The sequence below is a fragment of the Hyperolius riggenbachi genome, chromosome 3 (assembly GCF_040937935.1).
Source record: "Hyperolius riggenbachi isolate aHypRig1 chromosome 3, aHypRig1.pri, whole genome shotgun sequence".
In the NCBI taxonomy this organism is placed as follows: domain Eukaryota; kingdom Metazoa; phylum Chordata; class Amphibia; order Anura; family Hyperoliidae; genus Hyperolius; species Hyperolius riggenbachi.
In genome coordinates this window covers 442,412,527-442,433,361 of record NC_090648.1, presented here as the reverse complement: position 1 = coordinate 442,433,361, position 20,835 = coordinate 442,412,527, and the positions used below count along the sequence as shown (strand labels likewise).

Sequence of the window (20,835 nt, the reverse complement as noted above, 5' to 3'; positions counted from 1 at the left end):
CAGCATAGATAGCCAGATGTGCCCCCAGGGTTAGGTAGCCTCCTGCTCAGTATAGATAGCCAGATGTGCCCCCAGGGTTAGGTAGCCTCCTGCTCAGTATAGATAGTCAGATGTGCCCCCAGGGTTAGGTAGCCTCCTGCTCAGTATAGATAGCCAGATGTGCCCCCAGGGTTAGGTAGCCTCCCCCTCAGTATAGATAGCCAGATGTGCCCTCGGGTCAGGTAGCCTCCCCTCAGAATAGATAGCCAGATGTGCCCCCAGGGTTAGGTAGCCTCCTGCTCAGTATAGATAGCCAGATGTTCCCCCAGGGTTAGGTAGCCTCCTGCTCAGTATAGATAGCCAGATGTGCCCCCAGGGTTAGGTAGCCTCCTGTTCAGTATAGATAGCCAGATGTGCCCCCAGGGTTAGGTAGCCTCTTGCTCAGTATAGATAGCCAGATGTGCCCCCAGGGTTAGGTAGCCTCCCCCTCAGTATAGATAGCCAGATGTGCCCTCGTGTCAGGTAGCCTCCCCTCAGTATAGATAGCCAGATGTGCCCCCAGGGTTAGGTAGCCTCCTGCTCAGTATACATATCCACATGTGCCCCCAGGGTTAGGTAGCCTCCCCCTCAGTATGGATAGCCAGATGTGCCCCCAAAGATTAGGTAGCCCCCCAGTATGTATAACCAGATGTGTCCCCAGGGATTAGATAGCAACCCCCTAATATAGCCAGATGTGCCCCCTAAAGATTATGTACCCCCCAGTATATAAAGCCAGATGTACCCCCAAGGATTACGTAGCCTCCTCCCAGTATAGTCAGATGTGCCCCCCCCCCCCCCCCAGGACTAGGCAGCCCATTCGAGCATAAAGTGCCAGCTGTACTCCCATTGTTCCCACTGGTATATAAAGCCAGTGCCCCAGTTTTAGTAATCCCCCCCCTCCCCATATGCAGATCGATGCCAGTGGAAGTGACAGTACAACTCATCCGTCAGCGCCGCCAGGAACTTCTGCAAGTCTTCTCTCCATCGCACAGTTCTGTATCTCCTCGCTGACTCCTCTTGTGGTGCAGTAATGATAGGCGCCACTAGGGGGCAGCAGAGAGAAGACACAGAACTGGGTGATGGGAAGAAGACTTGGAGAAGTATCTGTCAGCGCTGACATGTGAGTTTGTGACTTGTAGTTGCTTGCAATCGCTCTGCATATGGGCAGGTGAGGGGGGAAGGCACTTAGGGGGGCCCCTTCCTCCTTCACCTACCTGCCACTGCTTCCAACACCAATTGCCACGGCACCCGGCCGCACGGCCGGACTAATTATTAATTTAAATGGATTAAAATGTGACAGGCTTGAGGGGCCCCCCTGTGCTCTGGGGCCCGGGGACAATTTCCCCCTTGCCTTTATTGTAGTGCCGGCCCTGCATAAGAGAAACAGTGTGTAAATGGTTTTTAAGTAATCTATTTTTTCTTGTTTGGCTTAGTAACAGGGGCGTAACAATAGGCCCTGCAAGGAATGCAGCCGCAGGGGGGCCCAGAACCCACAGGGGGCCCAATTTTGAGAGACTGACAACTGAGGGCAAGGAGAGAAAAAACATTCTGCTCTTTGCACAGTTGTTCTAATGACTGCCTCTGCTCAGCCACTGATAAGAAATCATACAATGTTTTTCAGACAAAGATTTGTAGACAGTCCCTATTCAGTGTTCAGCAGGGTCTTGTGTACAGCCTGCTTTACCTCTCCACAACTGCTGTGTTCTGTAGTGATGCTTGAGGAGACTGGGCATGGAGAGAAAGCAGGAGGGGGCCCCATCCAAAGTTATGCAGGGGGCCCCCAGGATTTCTAGTTACGCCCCTGCTTAGTAATCAATAAAATGGACTTGTAATTGAATCAGTGCGGTCACAAGTAGGTATGTAACAACCCATGTTGTAAGGTTGTGTACAAAGCATGAGGCTCCCAGTGGTCACAGGATTATTCCAATCTTCAACTGCGTAATGACGTCCTCCAGATAGCATCGGGGTAAGATCGATGATATCTCATAAAATGATTAAAAAAAAAAAGCAGTACTAAGTGTAGACCACTTTATTGAGGATAAATAAACCATAAAATCATAAAAGACACATCTGAGGTATCAGACTAATAAAAGTGAATCCCAGCACCCAAAAGTAATAAGGCTTACCAGCCAATAACAACCCACGTGATAAGGTTGTAAAAAGAGTACTCACATACGGGGCCCAAAGTTATGGGTACCCCGAATTAAAATAGTGTGTGTGTATACTGGCCAGTGGTAGGAACAAGAATATGAGGTGTCGCTCGTCTCCTTCCTTCCGTCTCCTTCCATTAGAGGGAGACAAGCGACACCTGATACTCTTGTTCCTGCCACTGGCCAGTATACACGTGCTATTCTAATTTGGGGTACCCATAACTTTGGGCCCCGTATGTGAGTGCTCTTTTTACAAACTTATAACGTGGGTTGTTATTGCCTGGTGAGCGTTTTTCCTTTTGGGCGCTGGGACTCACTTGTATTGGCCTGATACCTCAAATGTGAAGCACAGTGGAATTGTATCACATACCTACTTGTAGCCTGCGTTAATTCAATTCATTTATTGCTTGCACAATGGACACTGTTTTCTCTCAGCTGTGGTCTCTAGATGATAGTTAGCATTGGTGCTGTTCCTCTTTCTCTTTTTAATAAAATGGACTTATTGATTGTAATTATTGTGGATCCTTTGTTAATCTTTGCTCCGATACTCACTACAGTGGCGCATTATGATCCTCTTTTTTGGGTGGAAGTAGCATAATGCACAGCAAGCTAGGTAATGCAGACTGGGGCAATTGCCCAACCTGCACTCCACGTATTTTGCAAGGAGATTTTACAGAAGTTACTTGAATTAACCTTTTACAGTCAAATATGACAGTTGTCCCCACAGATACACTTAGGCAGAGCTTCGAGGATGCCTGTGCTGGACAATATGTCTCACAAATATCACACTATTAGAAGTTTCAGTAACTCTCTAGCAGGGTCTAGAGACTTCCTTCAGCAGTATAACTGAGAAATGGTGTGGTTCTCAGCACAGCTTCCCTGCAGGCTTTCCTTCTATGAGTACTCATACCTGAGGGAAGCAGGAGATTAGGGCACCCACTAGTGGCAGAAATTTGGGCACCATCTTCAGCTCCTCATCACCATAGGCTCCTGTATAAATATTGTCAAGTGCCCGCTATTTGTAGCTGTTTGTAGGAGTATATTTAGCGCCCCCACTGCCCGCTGTTTATCACCCATCACAGGCACCCAATTTTCACTCTATTCAGATATTTACAAAGGAACATATGGATGCAACCATAATTTTTCATTTTTGCAGCAGGTTGGCTGGGGGGTTCAGCTAAGGTTAGATGTGTGTGGGAAGGTGGCCAAGGTTAGGCATGGGGGGAAGGTTAAAGTTAACTTTGGACGATTAGTTAATGTTAGCCATGGGAGGGTGAAGAAGGTGAGCCATGGCTGTGAGTAGGTGGTGATTAAGATTAGTCCTGAAGGGTTAAGATTTGGTATCCAGGGGGGTGGTTAAGGTTAGGAGAATAGGGTTAGGTTTTGCTATAGTAAAATATTCAAAACTACTATCGGCTATTCTCAGGTGCCCACATTTCATGGCAGCTCTATTCCAAGCATGCCACTATACCCCCTGCACCCCCTCTCTGACCTCCGATATGCAATTGAAAGTCACATGGCTAGGGGGACGAAGAAAAAGTACCTCTAGTCTATACATTCAACTGTGTATTTAGCTATAAATTTAGCTGTTTGCTAAGAATTTAGCTTCAAAGTACAACAGACAATCGTTAAATACCTGGGTAAAAAGGATATTCAGAAGCTAAAAGGCACATGCTGTGATCATAACTGAGAAAATAAAAACATTTACTTTTAAACTTCTAAGACCAAGACTTTTCCGTGCCAGATGAATCCTTCCAAAGCAGATAATCATCTTAAAATACAGTTTTTTTCTTGCTGTTGTAATTTCTCTAATGGAGAATATGTCCTATGAGGATTATACTAAATATAATACTGTCCTGAACTTGTGAACCTAGCAGACATGGCTTGGAAGCAACGAGGTAGAACTGCTTTGTTATTCAGGTTTTCCTTCCAGACCACTGCTTAGATGTTGCATCTATTTTTTATCCTCCTTGCTTAGCTCCTGCTATATTTGCATTGCTTAACACTCTGGCCAGGAATTCACTGCTGCTCCTGTGCCAAGTCCACGTTTAACTGGAATCAGGATACGTGCAAGGTTGTCTTCTTCACCACCTCACCGCCTCCCGTTCTTCTGCCTGTGTTGTCTCCAATGCATCTATGATGTTGCTAAATGAAGCAGTCTAACATTAACCAGCACATAAGCCCATCGGATATGTCAACATGACATTGGATTGGTTATTCTGCTGAAGCCATGAATATTTATACGGAGAGCAAAATGTGTTAATGTGGAGGTGAAGACTGCTCTGCAGCAAACACACTTTTTATGGGGAAGATGCTGATTTTTTTTCCTTCCCTGATGTTGTGATGGAGGGAGTTTAGCAGAGCTGAGGACAGAATCGAAGACGCTCATTGAGAAAGGCAGTGACCGGAATTGTTTGCTCTGCTGAATGAAGAGAGGGTGGGGCAGGTCTGCTCTGCAGAAAAATCTACCCTCGCTACACTGCGGAGGAAAAAAGCTGCAGAGAGGATTCAGGGATAATTGCCGGCATCTTTCCTTTCATTTCTGTTAGAAAAAAATACTAATAAATAGGTAATAGGCAGATTTCTCATCTTGTCCTGGTGCTTAACCCCTAAATATAGTAAACAGCAGATGTGACATCAATGCGTGTGAATACAGTGATGCATACAGAGTAGGAACATGATAAATATAGCCAGCACCCCCTCCTGTGACGCCCACATTCAGAATGGGAAGCATACTGTACGTTTGGTAAAAGACACAAAAATAATACTGGTTTATACTGCAACCATGAGATTCTGCACTACACATAGACCAATTCTGCTTTGCTTATATTGTTGTAAATTGTATATATGAGATTTTAATCTGTTCCCCCATATATTTTTTTATACCTTAGAATGTATTTGTATTCATTTAGCCTTTACGACGAATTGCATATTGGATGTCTAAATTAAGCTGATACCAGCATTGATTTCACCCGACAGGGCAGAATTTATGATCATCATATGCATAATACATAAAGGAGAAAGACACATTCGCCCTTGCTGTTCAGCTGTCTGAACCACTCCATTATGGCTAATGCATCTTGAAAATAAACAGCTTCTCCCTCTTCATGCACAGCTGCACCTTCTTTGTCAATAGCCTGAGCCAGAAAATGTTTCTCGTGTTTTTCCAATCTTCTACGGTGGGGGGTAGATTGCACTGGATCTTACAGCCAGGAACAGAGTATTTTTATTTCAGTTTTGCACAGAATGGAAAGGGCTAAACATTCTGGGGGGTTTAATGCTGTCATTTGACCTCATTGGAGGCTAGGATCACACTAGGCAGAAATGCTAGCATTGCAGACAGTGGCGTAGCAATACACCCCAGAGGGTTTGACCACCGCATTGGGGCCTTTAGGCCAGAAGGGACCTCCCTCGACTGCAGTATTACCGGTAGCTCTTTATTGGTCCTATGCTGGTAATAATCACTTCCCTGTTTTGAATAGTAGTAATCATTAACAAACAGTGAGGGCTCGTTTCCACTATCGCGAATCTGCATGCCTCCAACGCATGCAGATCCGCACATGTAATACAAGTGGATGGGCCTGTTTCCACTGTAGCGTTGTTGAGGTGCGTTTTTTTCAGCGTGAAAAAAACGCACAAAAGAGCCAACGATTTCGCCTGCGTCGGGAATCCGTGTGAATCGCCGCTAATGTATTTAATAGTAAAAACGCATGCGTTTGTTACATGCGTTTTTACCCGCGATTTCGCGTGCGATTTCGCACCTTTTTCAATTTTATTTAGCCCTGGCAGTGTCATGGTTAATTTCGCATGGCACCCTGCCATGCGAAATCGCAGGCGAAATCGCGGGTAAAAACGCATGTGGAAACACATCCGCATGCGTTTTTACAAGCGTCGGAATGCGCCGAAATCGCGTCGCAACAGTGGAAACAAGCCCTGATGCATCCCCTTCTTGCACCTCTAAAACCGTGGTTGTCCTTGGCAGGTTTTGATGCGTTGTATCAATTGTTATGTATTGAATACTTTGGGGGCCCAGTGTACAACTTGCACTGGGGCCCATAGCTCCTTGCTATGCTATGCACTGGAGCATGGGTTTTTGCCGCTTGAGCCTATGAGCTGCCTGTAAAAACGCATATACAGTATGTGAGTTTTACATTGTGCATTTTTTTGAGAATGCACAACTTGCTACATCATTTTCAAAAACATATGTAAAACACACATAATCATACATAATATATCTTCATGGAGATGCAGGGAGATGCATTTTCACATGTACTTTTTTCAATATATGCTACTGTATTTTACTTCATTGATTATTGTGTGTAATAAAAAATGCAAATGCAAAAACCTCACAGTGCAGAAAACACCTAGCTTTCTGCACTGCCTTTTTGATTAAAAGGCTCTTTAGAGGTCATTTCAGGTGGCAGTTTTGGAACAGTCTTGAACAGATAGCGCTGGCTCTAGACATTATGCTGCCTGAAGCAAACTTGTGAGGATCCCCCCGCCCCCCACTGCATTGGAATGATCACGCAGCACTGCACATTATAGCCGTGGTGCAACAAAAAAAAACACACTCAGTATACGTAGGTAGGTAGCCAGGTATAGGAACCCCCAGTAATGGTTAGGCAGGTATAGGTGCCCCCAGTATAGGTGGCCAGGCATAGTTGCCCCAGTATAGAAAGCTAGGTCAAGGTGCCCCAGTACAGGTTAGCCAGGTATAGGTGCCCTTAGTATAGGTCAGCCAGGTATAGTTGCCCCCAGTATAGGTAGTCAGTATAGTTGCCCCCATTATAGGTCAGCCAGATATAGTTGCCCCCCGTATAGGTAACCAGTATAGTTGCCCCAATATAGGTAGCCAGTATAGTTGCAACCAGTATAGGTAGCCATTATAGTTGCCCACAATATAGGTTAGCCGGGTAGATGCCCCCGGTAGGTAGCCAGCCTGTCTCCCCTCCCTCCCCAGATGCCGCTCATTTACCTTCTAAGCTGTGGTTGCCTTCTCCATGACAGTAAATAGCCCCTTATCTGAGGTCTATTGTAGTAGTAGGTAGAGGGACTGGGACTGTCCGGGAGGAGGCGGCCACCGCTCAGAAGGTACATGAGCAGCTGCTGCGGAGGGAGGGGAAGGACGCCTGCTTGACATATGGCACCACCTGATGCACATCACTCAAGTGGTGTCATGGACGGACTGGGCCTATGTACAGACATAATACATGGCTCTCAGTTGCACTTCATGTTCTGCTCTATGGTGAGGGAAGGAGTGCATGCATAAATAACACCATGCTGTGGAAGTAGTGGTGCTCATCCAGATTCCGGATATCCGGGTAACCCGGATATCCGACCATTTTTCAGCTATCCGATTTGGAATCAGATACCAGATTTCCACAGAAATCCGGATAGCTATCCGGATAGCTATTTCTGCCAAAATCCGGCTATTGAGATACTGTATGACGTCCAGGATGTCCTGGAGCCAATCAGAGGGCTCCCGGCAGAAGCCCTAGCAACCAATCACAGAGGGAAACCCTGGCCAGCCCCACCTGATCTTATTGAGCCAATCAGAGGGCTCCCAGCCTAAACGCTGGCACCCAATTACAGAAAGGAACACTGGCCAGCCCCCCTGTATAATAAGGAGGGCTGCCATGATGAGAAAAAGCGTCCCTTGCTTGTGAATGCTCACTGAGAGACATGCTCCAGTGCTGCTGGCCTAGCAAGTGTGTATACAGTGATAAACCTAAAGCTGTTCAGTGATTAACCCCTTCACTATCACTACACTATTGTTAAATCGTTAATTAACTTGATTTCATTGTGTGACAGACAGTCAGAGTGTGTGCTCCAGTGCTGCAGGCAGCTGCTATGTGTCTGTGTGTGTGCTGTGCACAGACCAGGCCAGCTGCTGCCTGCTGGCCAGCTATTAGCCTTAGCTAGCTACAGTATAGGTTAGGTTAGGGATTAGGGAATAGCATTACTGTGTAATTGTGTAGTTAGTACTGTAGTACTGCAGTTAGTGCTAGTAGTTGTTAGAGTAGTAGTACTACTGTGTTAACTTACTACAGAACTGCAGTGCTGCTGAGCAGTGCCAGTGTGACAGTTAGTGTCCTCTCCTCTGCTGTCTGACTGTCACTCGGCACGTGGCACTTGGCACGTGGCACTTTGCACGTGGCACTTTGCACTTTGCACATGGCACTTTGTATGTGGCACTTTGCACGTGCCACATGCCAAGTGCCATGTGCCACTGCCAAGTGCCACGTCCGGCATGCTCCTGGCAGACGTTACACCTTCTGCTGCTGTACTGCCCTGCTCCTGCTGCCTGTGTGCCACATGCCACTGCTGCTGTGCTCATACCACCTATATTAAACCCAAAACACAATTGCTGCGATATTTTTTGAAGGTGTCTGGGCTGAAAACTGCCATGTCCCAGTTGTTCGGTTGGACTTTGGACACAATGTAGGTCCTGATGTTAATTGACAGCATTTTTTTTTTGGGGGGGGGGCTATTTTAAGTCCCCACATCATCAATTAGTGTTCCCCTTTAAAAAAGAATGATGCTACATGCCTCATTTACCCTAAAAAACGTCTTTAACCACTTGAGGACCCACCCTTTACCCCCCCCCTTAAGGACCAGCGTTATTTTTTGTGATCTGTGCTGGGTGGGCTCTGCAGCCCCCAGCACAGATCAGCTGGCACACAGAGCGATCAGATCGCCCCCCTTTTTTCCCCCCTATGGGGATGATGTGCAGGGGGGGTCTGATCGCTCCTCCTGTCTGGCATGTTGCGGGGGGGGGGGGCACCTCAAAGCCCCCCTCCGCAGCGAAATTCCCCCCTCCCTCTCCTATCTGCTCATCCCCGGTGATCTGGGCTGCACAGGACGCTATCCGTCCTGTGCAGCCAGTGACAGGCTGTCCCCTGTCACATGGCGGCGATCCCCGGCCGCTGATTGGCCGGGGATCGCCGATCTGCCTTACGGCGCTGCTGCGTAGCAGCGCCGTACAATGTAAACAAAGCGGATTATTTCCGCTTGTTTTTACATTTAGCCTGCGAGCCGCGATCGGCGGCCCGCAGGCTATTCACGGAGCCCCCCGCTGTGAATTGACAGGAAGCAGCCGCTCGCGCGAGCGGCTGCTTCCTGATTAATCAGCCTGCAGCTGGCGACGCAATACTGCGTCGCTGGTCCTGCAGCTGCCACTTGGCCGACGCGCGGTATGAGTGCGCGGTCGGCAAGTGGTTAAAGCAATTTAAAGGCCACGTCCGGTTTTTGTATCCAGATATCCGAATTTGCCCAGATATCCCGGATAGTAGGGTCGGATATCCGATTCAGATCGGATACCCAAAAGTTCAAATTCGGATATCCGATTTGGATCCGGATATCTGGGTATCCGGATCCGGGTCAATCCAGATTTTGAAAAGGAGTATCCGCGCACCCCTGGTGGAAGCTTCCTTCCTGAATTTTGCACTGGAACAAAAGAGATCACTGGATGGCTATACAACTAGGTCAATATAGGACAATGTTGTCTGGGAACTCCTTTACACACTTAAAATTCCAGCCTGAAATGATCAGGAACAGTCTGATTTCTGTAGTGTGTACAACTCATGGGCATGGGCAGCATGTGCAGCTGAGTCTCCAGTACGAATCCCAGCAAGGGAACTATCTGCACAGAGTTTGTATGTTCTTCCTGTGTCTGTGTGGGTTTCCTCCGGGCACTCCAGTTTACGCACACATCCCAAAAATACTCTTGAGTCCGCCAGGAAAAAAGCTTAGTATAAATGTCCTGGGTCTTGTCTATGCAAATATACATGCTAACACACTGAGTACCATGTAGCTAAACAAGATATTTGTGGCAAAGCTGATTTGAGGGTAGGAACACACTAGGCATAAATGTTAGCATTGCGGAAAACACAGCGGAAATTGCACATAATGCAAGTCAATGGGCCATATGGAAAAACGCATATGTTTGCGCTCTGCAATGTGCATTTTTTAAAATTATGTATTTCTGCTTCCTGTTGACTTCCTAGTGATTAGCATAAAATGCGTATTAAAAATGCATCCAAAACGCATATGCGATTGATATATGTGAATGCATTAAAAAACACGCAAAACGCATGAAAACGCATGTGCGGAACAAAAACGCAATACGCAAATGCACTTAAAACGTACAAAAACATTTGCAGTAAAACACTAACTTTCACACACTGCCTAGTGTGTTCCTAGCCTCAAACTTTGCTGACCCCAGCTGCCTGTAAGTTTTTGGCAGGGTAAATCAGATGCATTGATTCACCCTTTAAATGTTATTAAGGCCAATATAACACCAATACGCTTTGACAAGGATTTTATTAGACCTGTGAGAATCAGATGTGTGGAGGTTACAAACACTGCTTCAATTTCCCGATAGAGATCTGTAATGTTCTGTGGTAAGCCTGACCGGAGTTTAATTTCCTGGAAAGGGGAGATAAAGCTCAGCTCATAAGCAAATCTGGTTAACTCTGTGTGTCGAGGATTAGGATTTTCAGTGTCCTCTTTTCCATCACTGAAAAAATAAATAACAGGTTAATGTGCTCTGGTTTTGGTAAATCATTGCATAATAATATTAATTACTGCGGTTTACAGCTTCTGCTCTTCAGCCATATGTCATTCTGAGGGTAAATCGGTTTATGTCACTGCCTGTCATGCTATGCTGTTCATCAGAATCTCTGACTTCTTTCATGCTGCATTAGAGAATAGGGAAACTGTGTGGCAAACAATTACTGTGAGACATAACAAACATTTCTTTCTGGTCTGTTTTACATTTTTGCTTTGAAATCGGTCTTATGCTGTACACATCAGTAATACTGTCTACGTGTTTTGTATTACTTGGGAAAGGAAACACTGCCTCCACAGGCCTATTAGGGTAATGACACTCAAGGAAAGCAATTTAAAGGACAACTGTAACAAAAGACGGATAAAGTCTGCCATATTTATTTCCTGTTAAACAATACTAGTTGCCTTGTTATACTACTGATGTATCTAATACATTTAGCCATAGACTCAGAACATGGGAATGCATTTGACATTATTAACTTATAACAACTATACCATTATCAACCACTTACTCTAATAAATAAGACACAAACCACATTTGGCATTTAACAGGCTGCGGCCATGTTTATTGTGGGAAAGGTTTAAGAAACAACCAACTTTATATGTATAACTCTGATGATACCATATTATCTTTCCTTTAATGTGAACACACATATTTCTCGACCAATAAAAAATGCAACTGATGGTCTGTGGACCTGATTCAATTGCCACCACCAGTTAGATTTCCCATACCTTCCAAACCATACCCCTAATAAAAGAGAAGCCCATCACAAATGTTCATAAAAAGGGACCGGTGGGCGGGTAGCAGCACAGGTCTGTCTCGAGCTCTCCTCAAGTGACACTGACTGCTCTGACAGAACTAGATTTGTTTCACCTCAGCCAGCCTACTGATTGGCTGAAGGCCTCTGGAGGGAAAGAAGCTCTGCCCAATCATCTTCCAGCTGCACCTGATTGGTTCGCAGCTCTGACTTCTCCTTATCAACAGCTTCACTGAGGTAAATTACCTTATGGCATCTGTAAAACAGAAAACACTGACAGTACCACATCTTATATATAACAATATACATATATACATGGCTCTATAGTCTCCGCATACCCATGTTGGCTGCAGCCCTATTTGTACTGCAGCTCATTCAAGCATGCAACAGATCAGGTGTTTCTGAAATGATTGCTTATCTCTGGTGTTATTCAAGCACTACTGCTGCCAAATAGATCAGCAGGGCTGCTAGGCAACTGGTATTGTTTAAAAGGAAATATATATGGCAGCCTCCATATTCTTCCCACTACAGCTGTCCTTTAAGTTTTGGTAGAGAATAATGCAGTGACTATATGCAATAGCATACAAAATTTCACATTACTCTAGGCATGTGTGTAGAAATTCCCATTACATTTGGTTGCTAAAGAATATTGCAGCTGGCCAGTAATCATAGCCCTTTGCACTACCTTTCAGAAAAATACTCATCTTCTGTTTAAGTGACCCTGTGGTAAAAGGAATGTGGGGGTTGCCATATTTATTTCATTTTAAATAATGGCTGTTGCCTGATTTCCCTGCTTATCGTTTGACACCAATAATTGAAGTCACAGCCTTAAAACAAGTATGCTCTGACTAAAGTCTGATGAGAAAGTTATGTGCATGTGCTTGTTTCAGGTGTGATTCAAACACTGCTGGAGCCAAAAGATTGTCAGGACATCCAGGCAACTGGCATTATTTCAATGGTAATAAATATGGCAACCTCCATATCCCTGTCACTACAGGTTCAATTTAAAATATTAAAGCAGTTATGTAAGACATTCAGGCCCATATGCATTTGACTTTTTCTCCTGTTTCTTCTCTGAAGATACTTTTTCACCTTGTGTTTAAAATAATTTTTCAGCCCATGGCAACTGAAAAAGTACTGAAACGTAGGTGAAAAAGAACTATCAAGTATTTTTTTGCTTGCTGGTGGTTTAAAATGCCATTTATTGATAATGTATGAAAATATCACCTAGGAGAAAAATTAAAGAGCAGATTGTCCATCAAGCACTTGTTAAAATAATTAACTGATTATTTTGCATCCTTTGCATTTTTCTCTTTATTTTACTTATGGAGCCTTCCAACGCAACCTCTAATCACAGTTCACATCAACTAGCTTTCATTATAATTCCTCACACTGTCTAACACCTCACAGGATATTGTCACAACATACAATATACTGCACACTTAGGCCTCGATTCACTAAAGGGTGCTAAGTGTTAGCACACCATTGAAGATGCACTTAGAATGCAAAAATAGCCACTTTGCACGCTAATATGCATGCAAAAGTTTGCGTGCACTAACTTTCAGTTGGTGCGCGCGAAACGTTGAACCGGTGAGCCCAAAAATCCGCACCTGTGTGTTTCGGACAACAACGCACCCACCGTTCGACATTTTTTGGACGTGCAAACTACTTAGCACCCTAGTTTGCACGTCCAAAGCCTTAAGGCGTGCTAACTAAGTTGGCACCGGTTAGTGAATCGAGGCCTTGGTCTTTTCTACTCTTCTCCTATTAGTTGTCTTTCGGTGAAGGACTAGCTCTACCCTCCCTTCTGCAGTTTCTTCACCTTGAAATCTGTGAGGTTCCTTTCACACTATGGCATTGTGTTGCTCTCCATCAATGCTCATTCATCACTCCCCTTTGCAGTGACCATTAGTGCAATGCAATGTGCAGAAGTGCTCCAATGACGTAGATTCGACACAGGTTCTGCAGTACATTGCCGAACGGGTCAAGTGGTATCACGCAGCATGCATTTGCATTAGAGTCTATGGAACCACAAAAATTGTTACGATGTTGGTGCAGTGCACATGTGCCAATAGCACAAACATCAGTGACGTACTTTATGTTTAGCAGGGAGCATGGCAATGTTTAGGGGCAGAGCTACACAAATCATCCTGTCTGCGCTATCTGCCGCAGGGTGTGGGATATGGTGCAGTGTGGTGGTCCCAGGTTCTAATGCCACAAGACAATCTCCCTGCACCATGTGTATTGTTATTATCCTAAAGGTAAAACGGGAGTTCATGGATAGGGAACTGGCTAATGGACAGAAAACAAAGAGTTGTGGTCAATGGATCGTACTCAAAATGGGAGACTGTTAGCAGTGGGGTCCCACAGGGGTCTGTTCTGGGTCCAGTGCTCTTCAATTTATTTATTAATGACCTAGTAGATGCAGTAGTGAGCAATGTTGCTATTTTTGCAGATGATACAAAATTGTGCAGAATCATCAACTCTCAGGAAGATAGTGTCATATTGCAACAGGATCTGGATAGGATGGCTATATGGGCACATACATGGCAGATGAAATTCAATGTTGACAAATGTAAAGTCATGCATTTTGGACGTACTAATGGTCTAGCACCATACAAAATAAATGGGATACAGTTGGGGACATCAAACTTGGAGAAGGACTTAGGAGTACTCATTGACAACAAGTTAAATAATCGTACTCAATGCCAAGCAGCTGCAGCTAAAGCTAACAAAATTTTGGGATGCATTAAAAGGGAAATAAAAACTCGAGATGCTAGCATCATATTGCCCCTGTTTAACTCTCTAGTAAGGCCACATCTGGAATATGGAATTCAGTTCTGGGCACCACATTACAAAAAATATATTGCAGTTTTAGAGCAGGTGCAGAGACGAGCAACAAAATTGATACGTGGGATGGAAGGTCTCACTTATCAAGAAAGGTTAGATAAACTGGGTTTATTTAGTCTAGAGAAAAGACGCCTTAGAGGGGATCTAATTAACATGTATAAATACATCAGAGGGCAATATAATAGCTTGGCGGATGAGCTTTTTGTCCCTAGGCCTTTTCGAAAGGACTAGAGGACATGATCTGCGCATGGAGGAAAAACGTTTTAGCCATTTATTTAGGAAAGGGTTCTTTACAGTAAGAGTGATTAAGATGTGGAATGCATTGCCACAGGAAGTCGTTATGGCAAACTCTATACCTGCATTTAAAGGGGGCTTAGATGCTTTCCTTGCGTTGAAAGACATCCATGGCTACAATTACTAGGTAATGCCTAATGATGTTGATCCAGCGATTTTATCTGATTGCCATCTGGAGTCGGGAAGGAATTTTTCCCTTTAGGGGCTCATTGGACCATGCCTTGTAAGGGTTTTTTCGCCTTCCTCTGGATCAACAGGGATATGTGAGGGAGCAGGCTGGTGTTGTACTTTATACTGGTTGAACTCGATGGACGTATGTCTTTTTTCAACCAAAGCACAGCTAATATTATTAAATGTTTTGTCCTGAACATTTTTCATATAATGTTACTTATACCATAATTAACTCATGTCTTTAAATTTGCAGACCCCGAAGGAGGAGAAGTGTCTCCCCCTGTAGGAGCTGGTGTGAACTGCAACAGCTGGACCTTCAAGTATGGACCTGGCAATCAAAAACAACCAGTGCCAGTGCCACAAATACCACCCGATTTTCCGGAGAATTTTATTATCCCAGGATCCCCAGCCATCATCTCAATCCGCCAGGATCAGCCATCCGCACAAGCTCAAAAAAGTAACTTCATAACCTTTGGTAAAAAAGAGGAAACAAAGAAGAAAAAGAAGAAGAAGAAGGGAAAGAATCAAGAGAAAGCCAACAACAACACGAATGACAACAATGATCAATGAGAGGATACTGAAGCCAATTAATTCCCCCATTTTTTGTAAGACATAATGTAGCAACTCGTAAGATTCTTCCTATTGTTATTGCACCTTCTTACAACAAAGACTTCAGCATTCAAGCCTGAAAATCTATACGCTCTGTCTATATTATTTATCAGATTATGTCTTAAAGCTTTATTATGTCAAATGTTTAGTCATATAGTATCCAGCGGTTGTCGATTCTCACATCCAAAGAATGCAGTTGCAGTTTGTGCATATAATAAAGTAAGTGACTGTTAAGGTGCTACTGTCTACAATGTACAGTGGAGGAAGTTATCTTGTAGGAGAAGCCACCAATACTCACAAGGGAGTATAATTAGCTTCACTGTGCCATCATTTATTTTACACCATACATAACAGTGATGCCTCAATTTCCTATTGGCTGCCTGCTATTAAAATTGATATTTATCCAGCCACAAGATAGCAAGTTCCACCCTGTACACATGGCAAACACACTTTAAGGTAAATGTCTGTAAATAGTTAAAGTCTAATGTACAGAAAAATATTATATTCAACCACTCATGGGGCAGAAACCACAAGTGAATTTCAACCACATTGATGAGCAGAAATAAGGTATAATATAAACCAGTAGTAGTTGTGTTCTAAAATAAAACAACTCACTCATAATTAATCTAATCTAGAGAAAGAAACGTAGAATTTGTATAGAATTCTCTTACTGTAGGCTTCATCCTGAGTACTTCATATGTATATTAATTTATATGTATCAGCATTCAGCATTTCAACCATTACATTTTTATCAGGTTGTTGAAAGCATTTGAATGCATTGAATAAATTTACATATATGATAATTCCTCAGGAATCAAGACAGTAAAAGCGACACATTTATTTCTGTTCCCACCTTCTGTCATCCTATATGTACTCACGTTTTGAAAAATAACAAACCATATATACATTAAAAAAAATAAAGTAAAAAAAAAAAATATGTAAACAGTTGTTCATGTGTAAATAATTTCTTACTTGGCATGTACTTTTGAAGAGCAGATAAGTAATATAAAATATATTCTCTTCAAAATAAGAGTGGGCTATTGTACTATTGTGGTGTACATTATTAAGGAAAATGACAATTAGGATGCATCAAAATAAATAATTAGTAAAAGTATAATAGAAGGAGCAGTTAATTGTGAAACATTCCATTTTACTTATAACCCAGGACTTTCATCCAAAGAAAATATTTGCTCAGACAAGCCCCTACTTCACCTTTGTTTATTTTAGAATTTAATTTAAAAAATGGCGTTAAAAATATGCAATTCAAATAATGTCTGCAGACATTGGCCCATATGCAATTAACATTTTCTCCTGAGTCTTATTTTAGGACATTTTTTTTAATTAAAAGTATTTTTTCAGCACTTTTCAATTGAAAAAGTACCAAAAAAGTAAAAAGGTGCTATCAAAATTATTTGGAGTGTTTTCTTGCTTCTTGGTGGTTTATTCTCCTTGGTGATATTTTATATTGTAAAAAAAAATTCCCTTTACTCAGGTGAAAAGGTTAATTGCATATGGGCCCTTGAGTTTGAAATATTCAATATTTTCTGCTCCCAAGTGCCAAGTTTCTCACCATGAACAGCCTACTTCTTTTTTGTACTCTCTCAAACCCCTTCCCCAAACCTAAATATGTCCACACGTCTCCTGCAGTGTCGATTGGCTGTCAGACGTGGCTGGGATGTCTAGTTATGATTTCCAAATGGGGAAGGGGGATGGAGGAATTTGAGGAGGTTAGCTGTTGGTAGCAGAGCAGGTGACCTAAAATCCACTGTATAAGGTACTTTATATTGATATTCTAAACATTTTTGCAAATCTATTTTAGTTCCTTTTTTTCTAATGCAATTATAACAATCAATGGTAAACTAGGACATTAAATATTTGCTTCTACTTGAGAGAATGCTGATCCACTGTGTAGTAAGCTCTACTTAAAAACTTTAGATAGTCTTCAGTGTGGACGTCTACATAACCTGAGTTTGAGCACAAAATTAGTCCATGCTAGTTCATTCATTTTGTAATAAGAGCAGCTTTTACCAGTAAAAAGCATTTGAGATTAAGTCCTTTTTCTGACTGATGATAATTACATTAACTTTTCACAATTAAAATACAACACGTTGTAACCCTATATTATAAATAGTTAACCTAACCGAGATATACGGTATTGGTCATTAATCTACTGTATGTCAAATCCAAGGACACAACATAAAGCCTTGTGGGAAAAAAAACAGCTATGGAAATGCTTTTCCTTAACAAGGAAAGCAAATAGGGTCTAAATATATTCAAGAAATCATGTGTTTAGTATATTAATTTATTATATGTTTTACACACCACAATGTATCTTGCTGTCAGTTTTCCTAAAAATTGCAATCTGTGCAATACAAAGTAAGGGCTCCATTACGCATTTATATGAGCCAATCATAGCCTTGAAAGGTATTGATGCAAATCATTGGCACCGATAGATTATTAGTTGCCTTTATCATCCTAATCTTTACACCACTTAAAAGAACCAATAAATATTAAACTACTTTGAAATAATATATATTAATACATTACCAGATTACTGCTGTAAGGTAAGTACAGAATATATAAATCACCTCATGCCCTTAAACAAGTTAGTGAAGTGAAATATTATATGCAGTGTGTATGCTGATAAAATACTTTAGCTATGTGAAGGTGGTTGTTAGAATTAGGTTCATTGTAGTGACATACAGTAGAGTTTTCACACAGAATATGTTAAACAAGATTTGTAGATCTCTCTCTCCTTATTTCCAGCAGATCCCAGGGCTGGACCCACTACAGTGATCAACTCGTTATGTCTGTCACTGTGTTTTCAAAGCATAAGCAAAGGATGTTTCCTTTCATAGTCAGCAGTGTTGCTTGCAAATTTTTGCGAAGGTCATTTTCGCCATGCTATTTTCGACTTCAAGAAATTTCATGAAAAAATCGACTTGTATTTTTCGTGTTTCGCATTCTCTGTTAAAACACGAAAAATAGATACTGTATATTCTGGCATATACTTTTTAACCTAGGAAAATCTTGTCAAAAGTCAGGGGTCGTCTTATACGCCGGGTGTCATCTTATAGGGCAAGTGCTGAAAGTTCTGAGGCGGATTGGAGAATCTGCAGTTGCCGATTATGGTGGGGGGAGCACAAAAACGTCCACGACCGCATCTCCGCCGTATGTGGTGACCATATGAAAGCAGCAAGTGCGGTGCTGTACAAGTAGTCTTGGAGACAGTGATAACTATAACTTACCAATCCAAGCAGGCTTTGTATACAACAACCAGCTGATTGGCTGGTTGTTGTATACTGGGTAGCACACACAGTACAACACCAGTATCTGTACATGTTTATACAGTATAGCACCAGTATATACAGTACAGTATTCAAATGTCCAATAGTCAAGAGGGGTAGTCTTATATGGTGAGTATATCACAAAATTTAAATTTAAGCTGGAAAAGTTGGGGGTCGTCTTACACGCCGGTCGTCTTATACGCCGGAATATACGGTAATTCACCATGAAAACATGACAAATTAATATTTTTTACCATGAAACATAGTGAAAAGCGTGACAATGCAGAAAAACAATATTTTTACCATGACAATTTTTACAATGTAAAACATTGACATTTTTAAGGCAAAAGGCATAAAAAAAATTGCAAAAAATAACAAAAGAAATTTTCCATGGCATTTCTGCTTGAAAATCGAATGTAACAAAACAAAAATCAATGAGAAAAGAATATTGGCATTTTTGCTCATCAGTAATCAGCTTTCTGAGCTGACTATCACTACCAATGAGTAAGTTTCATCATAGGTAGCGAGGGGTTAGAGAAGTTTCAGCTAAAACAAATTTGAGTTCAACCCAGTTCCTACTGCTGAAGATCAACTTGGATGTCTTTCTTGTTGCCACTGTTAAAGATAAAGCTCACAAAATAGAGACCCTACACACTTGGCCAGACCATGTTTTCTTTCAAAATTGCCCAAACACCACACATACTGTATCGTTTATCTTTGAATTATCTAATTAGCTATTCATTATTAGGGTGGCTTGTATATAAGATTAAACGGTCCTTTATCCATTCTCTCTCAAAGAAGGTCACTGCAAGCCATTTAAAAATTGGAACTGCTGCTATGCAACTACATTGAAAAAGTTGCCTGCACCATGGCGCCATATGTTGTATTGCTCACCATGTTAACCCAGCTTTACTTCTGTCAGTTCCTAATGTGATCATCTTTTGTATGTGTTAAAAAAAATGTGAAAGATAAAAAATAAAAATGATTGATATAGGCACTCAAAGTACAATTCCTGGAAACTGTCCAAATTGTTGGCTTGGCCCATCATTTCCTGCTTCTGCAGACGACCTACTCATGTCACATCAATACAATGTACGATGTGTTGTCTACTCTGGCATAGGGGTTTGGTTGAATTTGTATCCTTCTTATAAAAACAAAATAAAGATTAAAAACTTGCAATCTTATGTACACTGATGTGAAACTATAAGTACTTATGCCCTATGCTCCTAAGAAGATTCAACATATATTTATTCTGTGCTTGTGTATGTGAATGCAAACGCTACTATCAGTTATAGTTGACCTTAACTGTTGAATGTAAGCCCATATCTGATTTTTTTTTCTTTTTTGTACACTTGTGAAAAAAGTGAAGTAGTGTTGATTTTTTGATTCACTGCTGTTCATCTTTTTGATTTGAAATTACACAGTAAAATTCTTTCTTAAATCAAGAGTCCCTAAAAATGTTGTCTCTTTGTTACAGACACTCCTTAAGTATTTAAGTACATAAACAGGGTGCACTGAAAAGCATTAAATATGAATTTCATATACTGTACATACTCGCATATAAGCCTAATTTTTCAGCACAAAAAATGTGTTGAAAAGTTACCCCCTCGGCTTATATGCGAGTCAGTTGAGCAGAACAGATGGTGGATCAGGTTTTGTTACTTGCAGCGGAGCGTAAGGATCATGTACTAGTGATCCTGCTCTTGCCAGCTGGCTCACTGCTGTGTCCTTGCCCCCCATCCCCTGCAACATGGTGTGCAGAGTGGCCTGCTCAAGACTACCTGTGTCCCCTGACTTGTAGAGCAGAGTGTGCAAGCAATGTGTTTGTGGGCCAATGATCAGGGATTCTTCCTGTGTGGCATTCGCTGTCTCATATCTATGACCCCATCTAGTGGTGTCTTGAGACACAACTATCATCCTTGTGGCACATATGGCTATGGGGAGGGAGGCTGACTTGTACTGGGGGCGAATATGGCTACTGTGGCATGGGCTATACTTGGGAGGGGGATTATATGTGAGTCAATCACTTTTTCCTGGTTTGTAAGGGAAAAGTGGGTACCTCGGCTTATACGCGGGTCAGCTTATATGCGAGTATATGCGGGTAGTTTAATTAGACCAGGCTTTAAATTG

General features: G+C 42.3%; 1 protein-coding gene across 15 annotated transcripts in view; it reads left to right on the top strand.

The window, feature by feature from the left end:
• The window catches only part of LOC137564209 (protocadherin alpha-C2-like), a 362,151-nt gene extending 342,001 nt beyond the window's left edge, over positions 1-20,150 (top strand). For 12 of the 15 annotated variants that reach the window (XM_068277787.1, XM_068277788.1, XM_068277784.1 and 9 more), the window contains exon 4: positions 15,063-20,150. In XM_068277787.1, coding sequence (XP_068133888.1) covers positions 15,063-15,379 — 317 coding nt within the window. In that variant the 3' untranslated portion in view covers positions 15,380-20,150. The remainder of the gene's footprint in view (positions 1-15,062) is intronic. The other 3 variants (XM_068277793.1, XM_068277792.1, XM_068277791.1) reach the window with 1 other exon arrangement.
• The last annotated feature ends 685 nt before the right edge of the window (positions 20,151-20,835 follow it).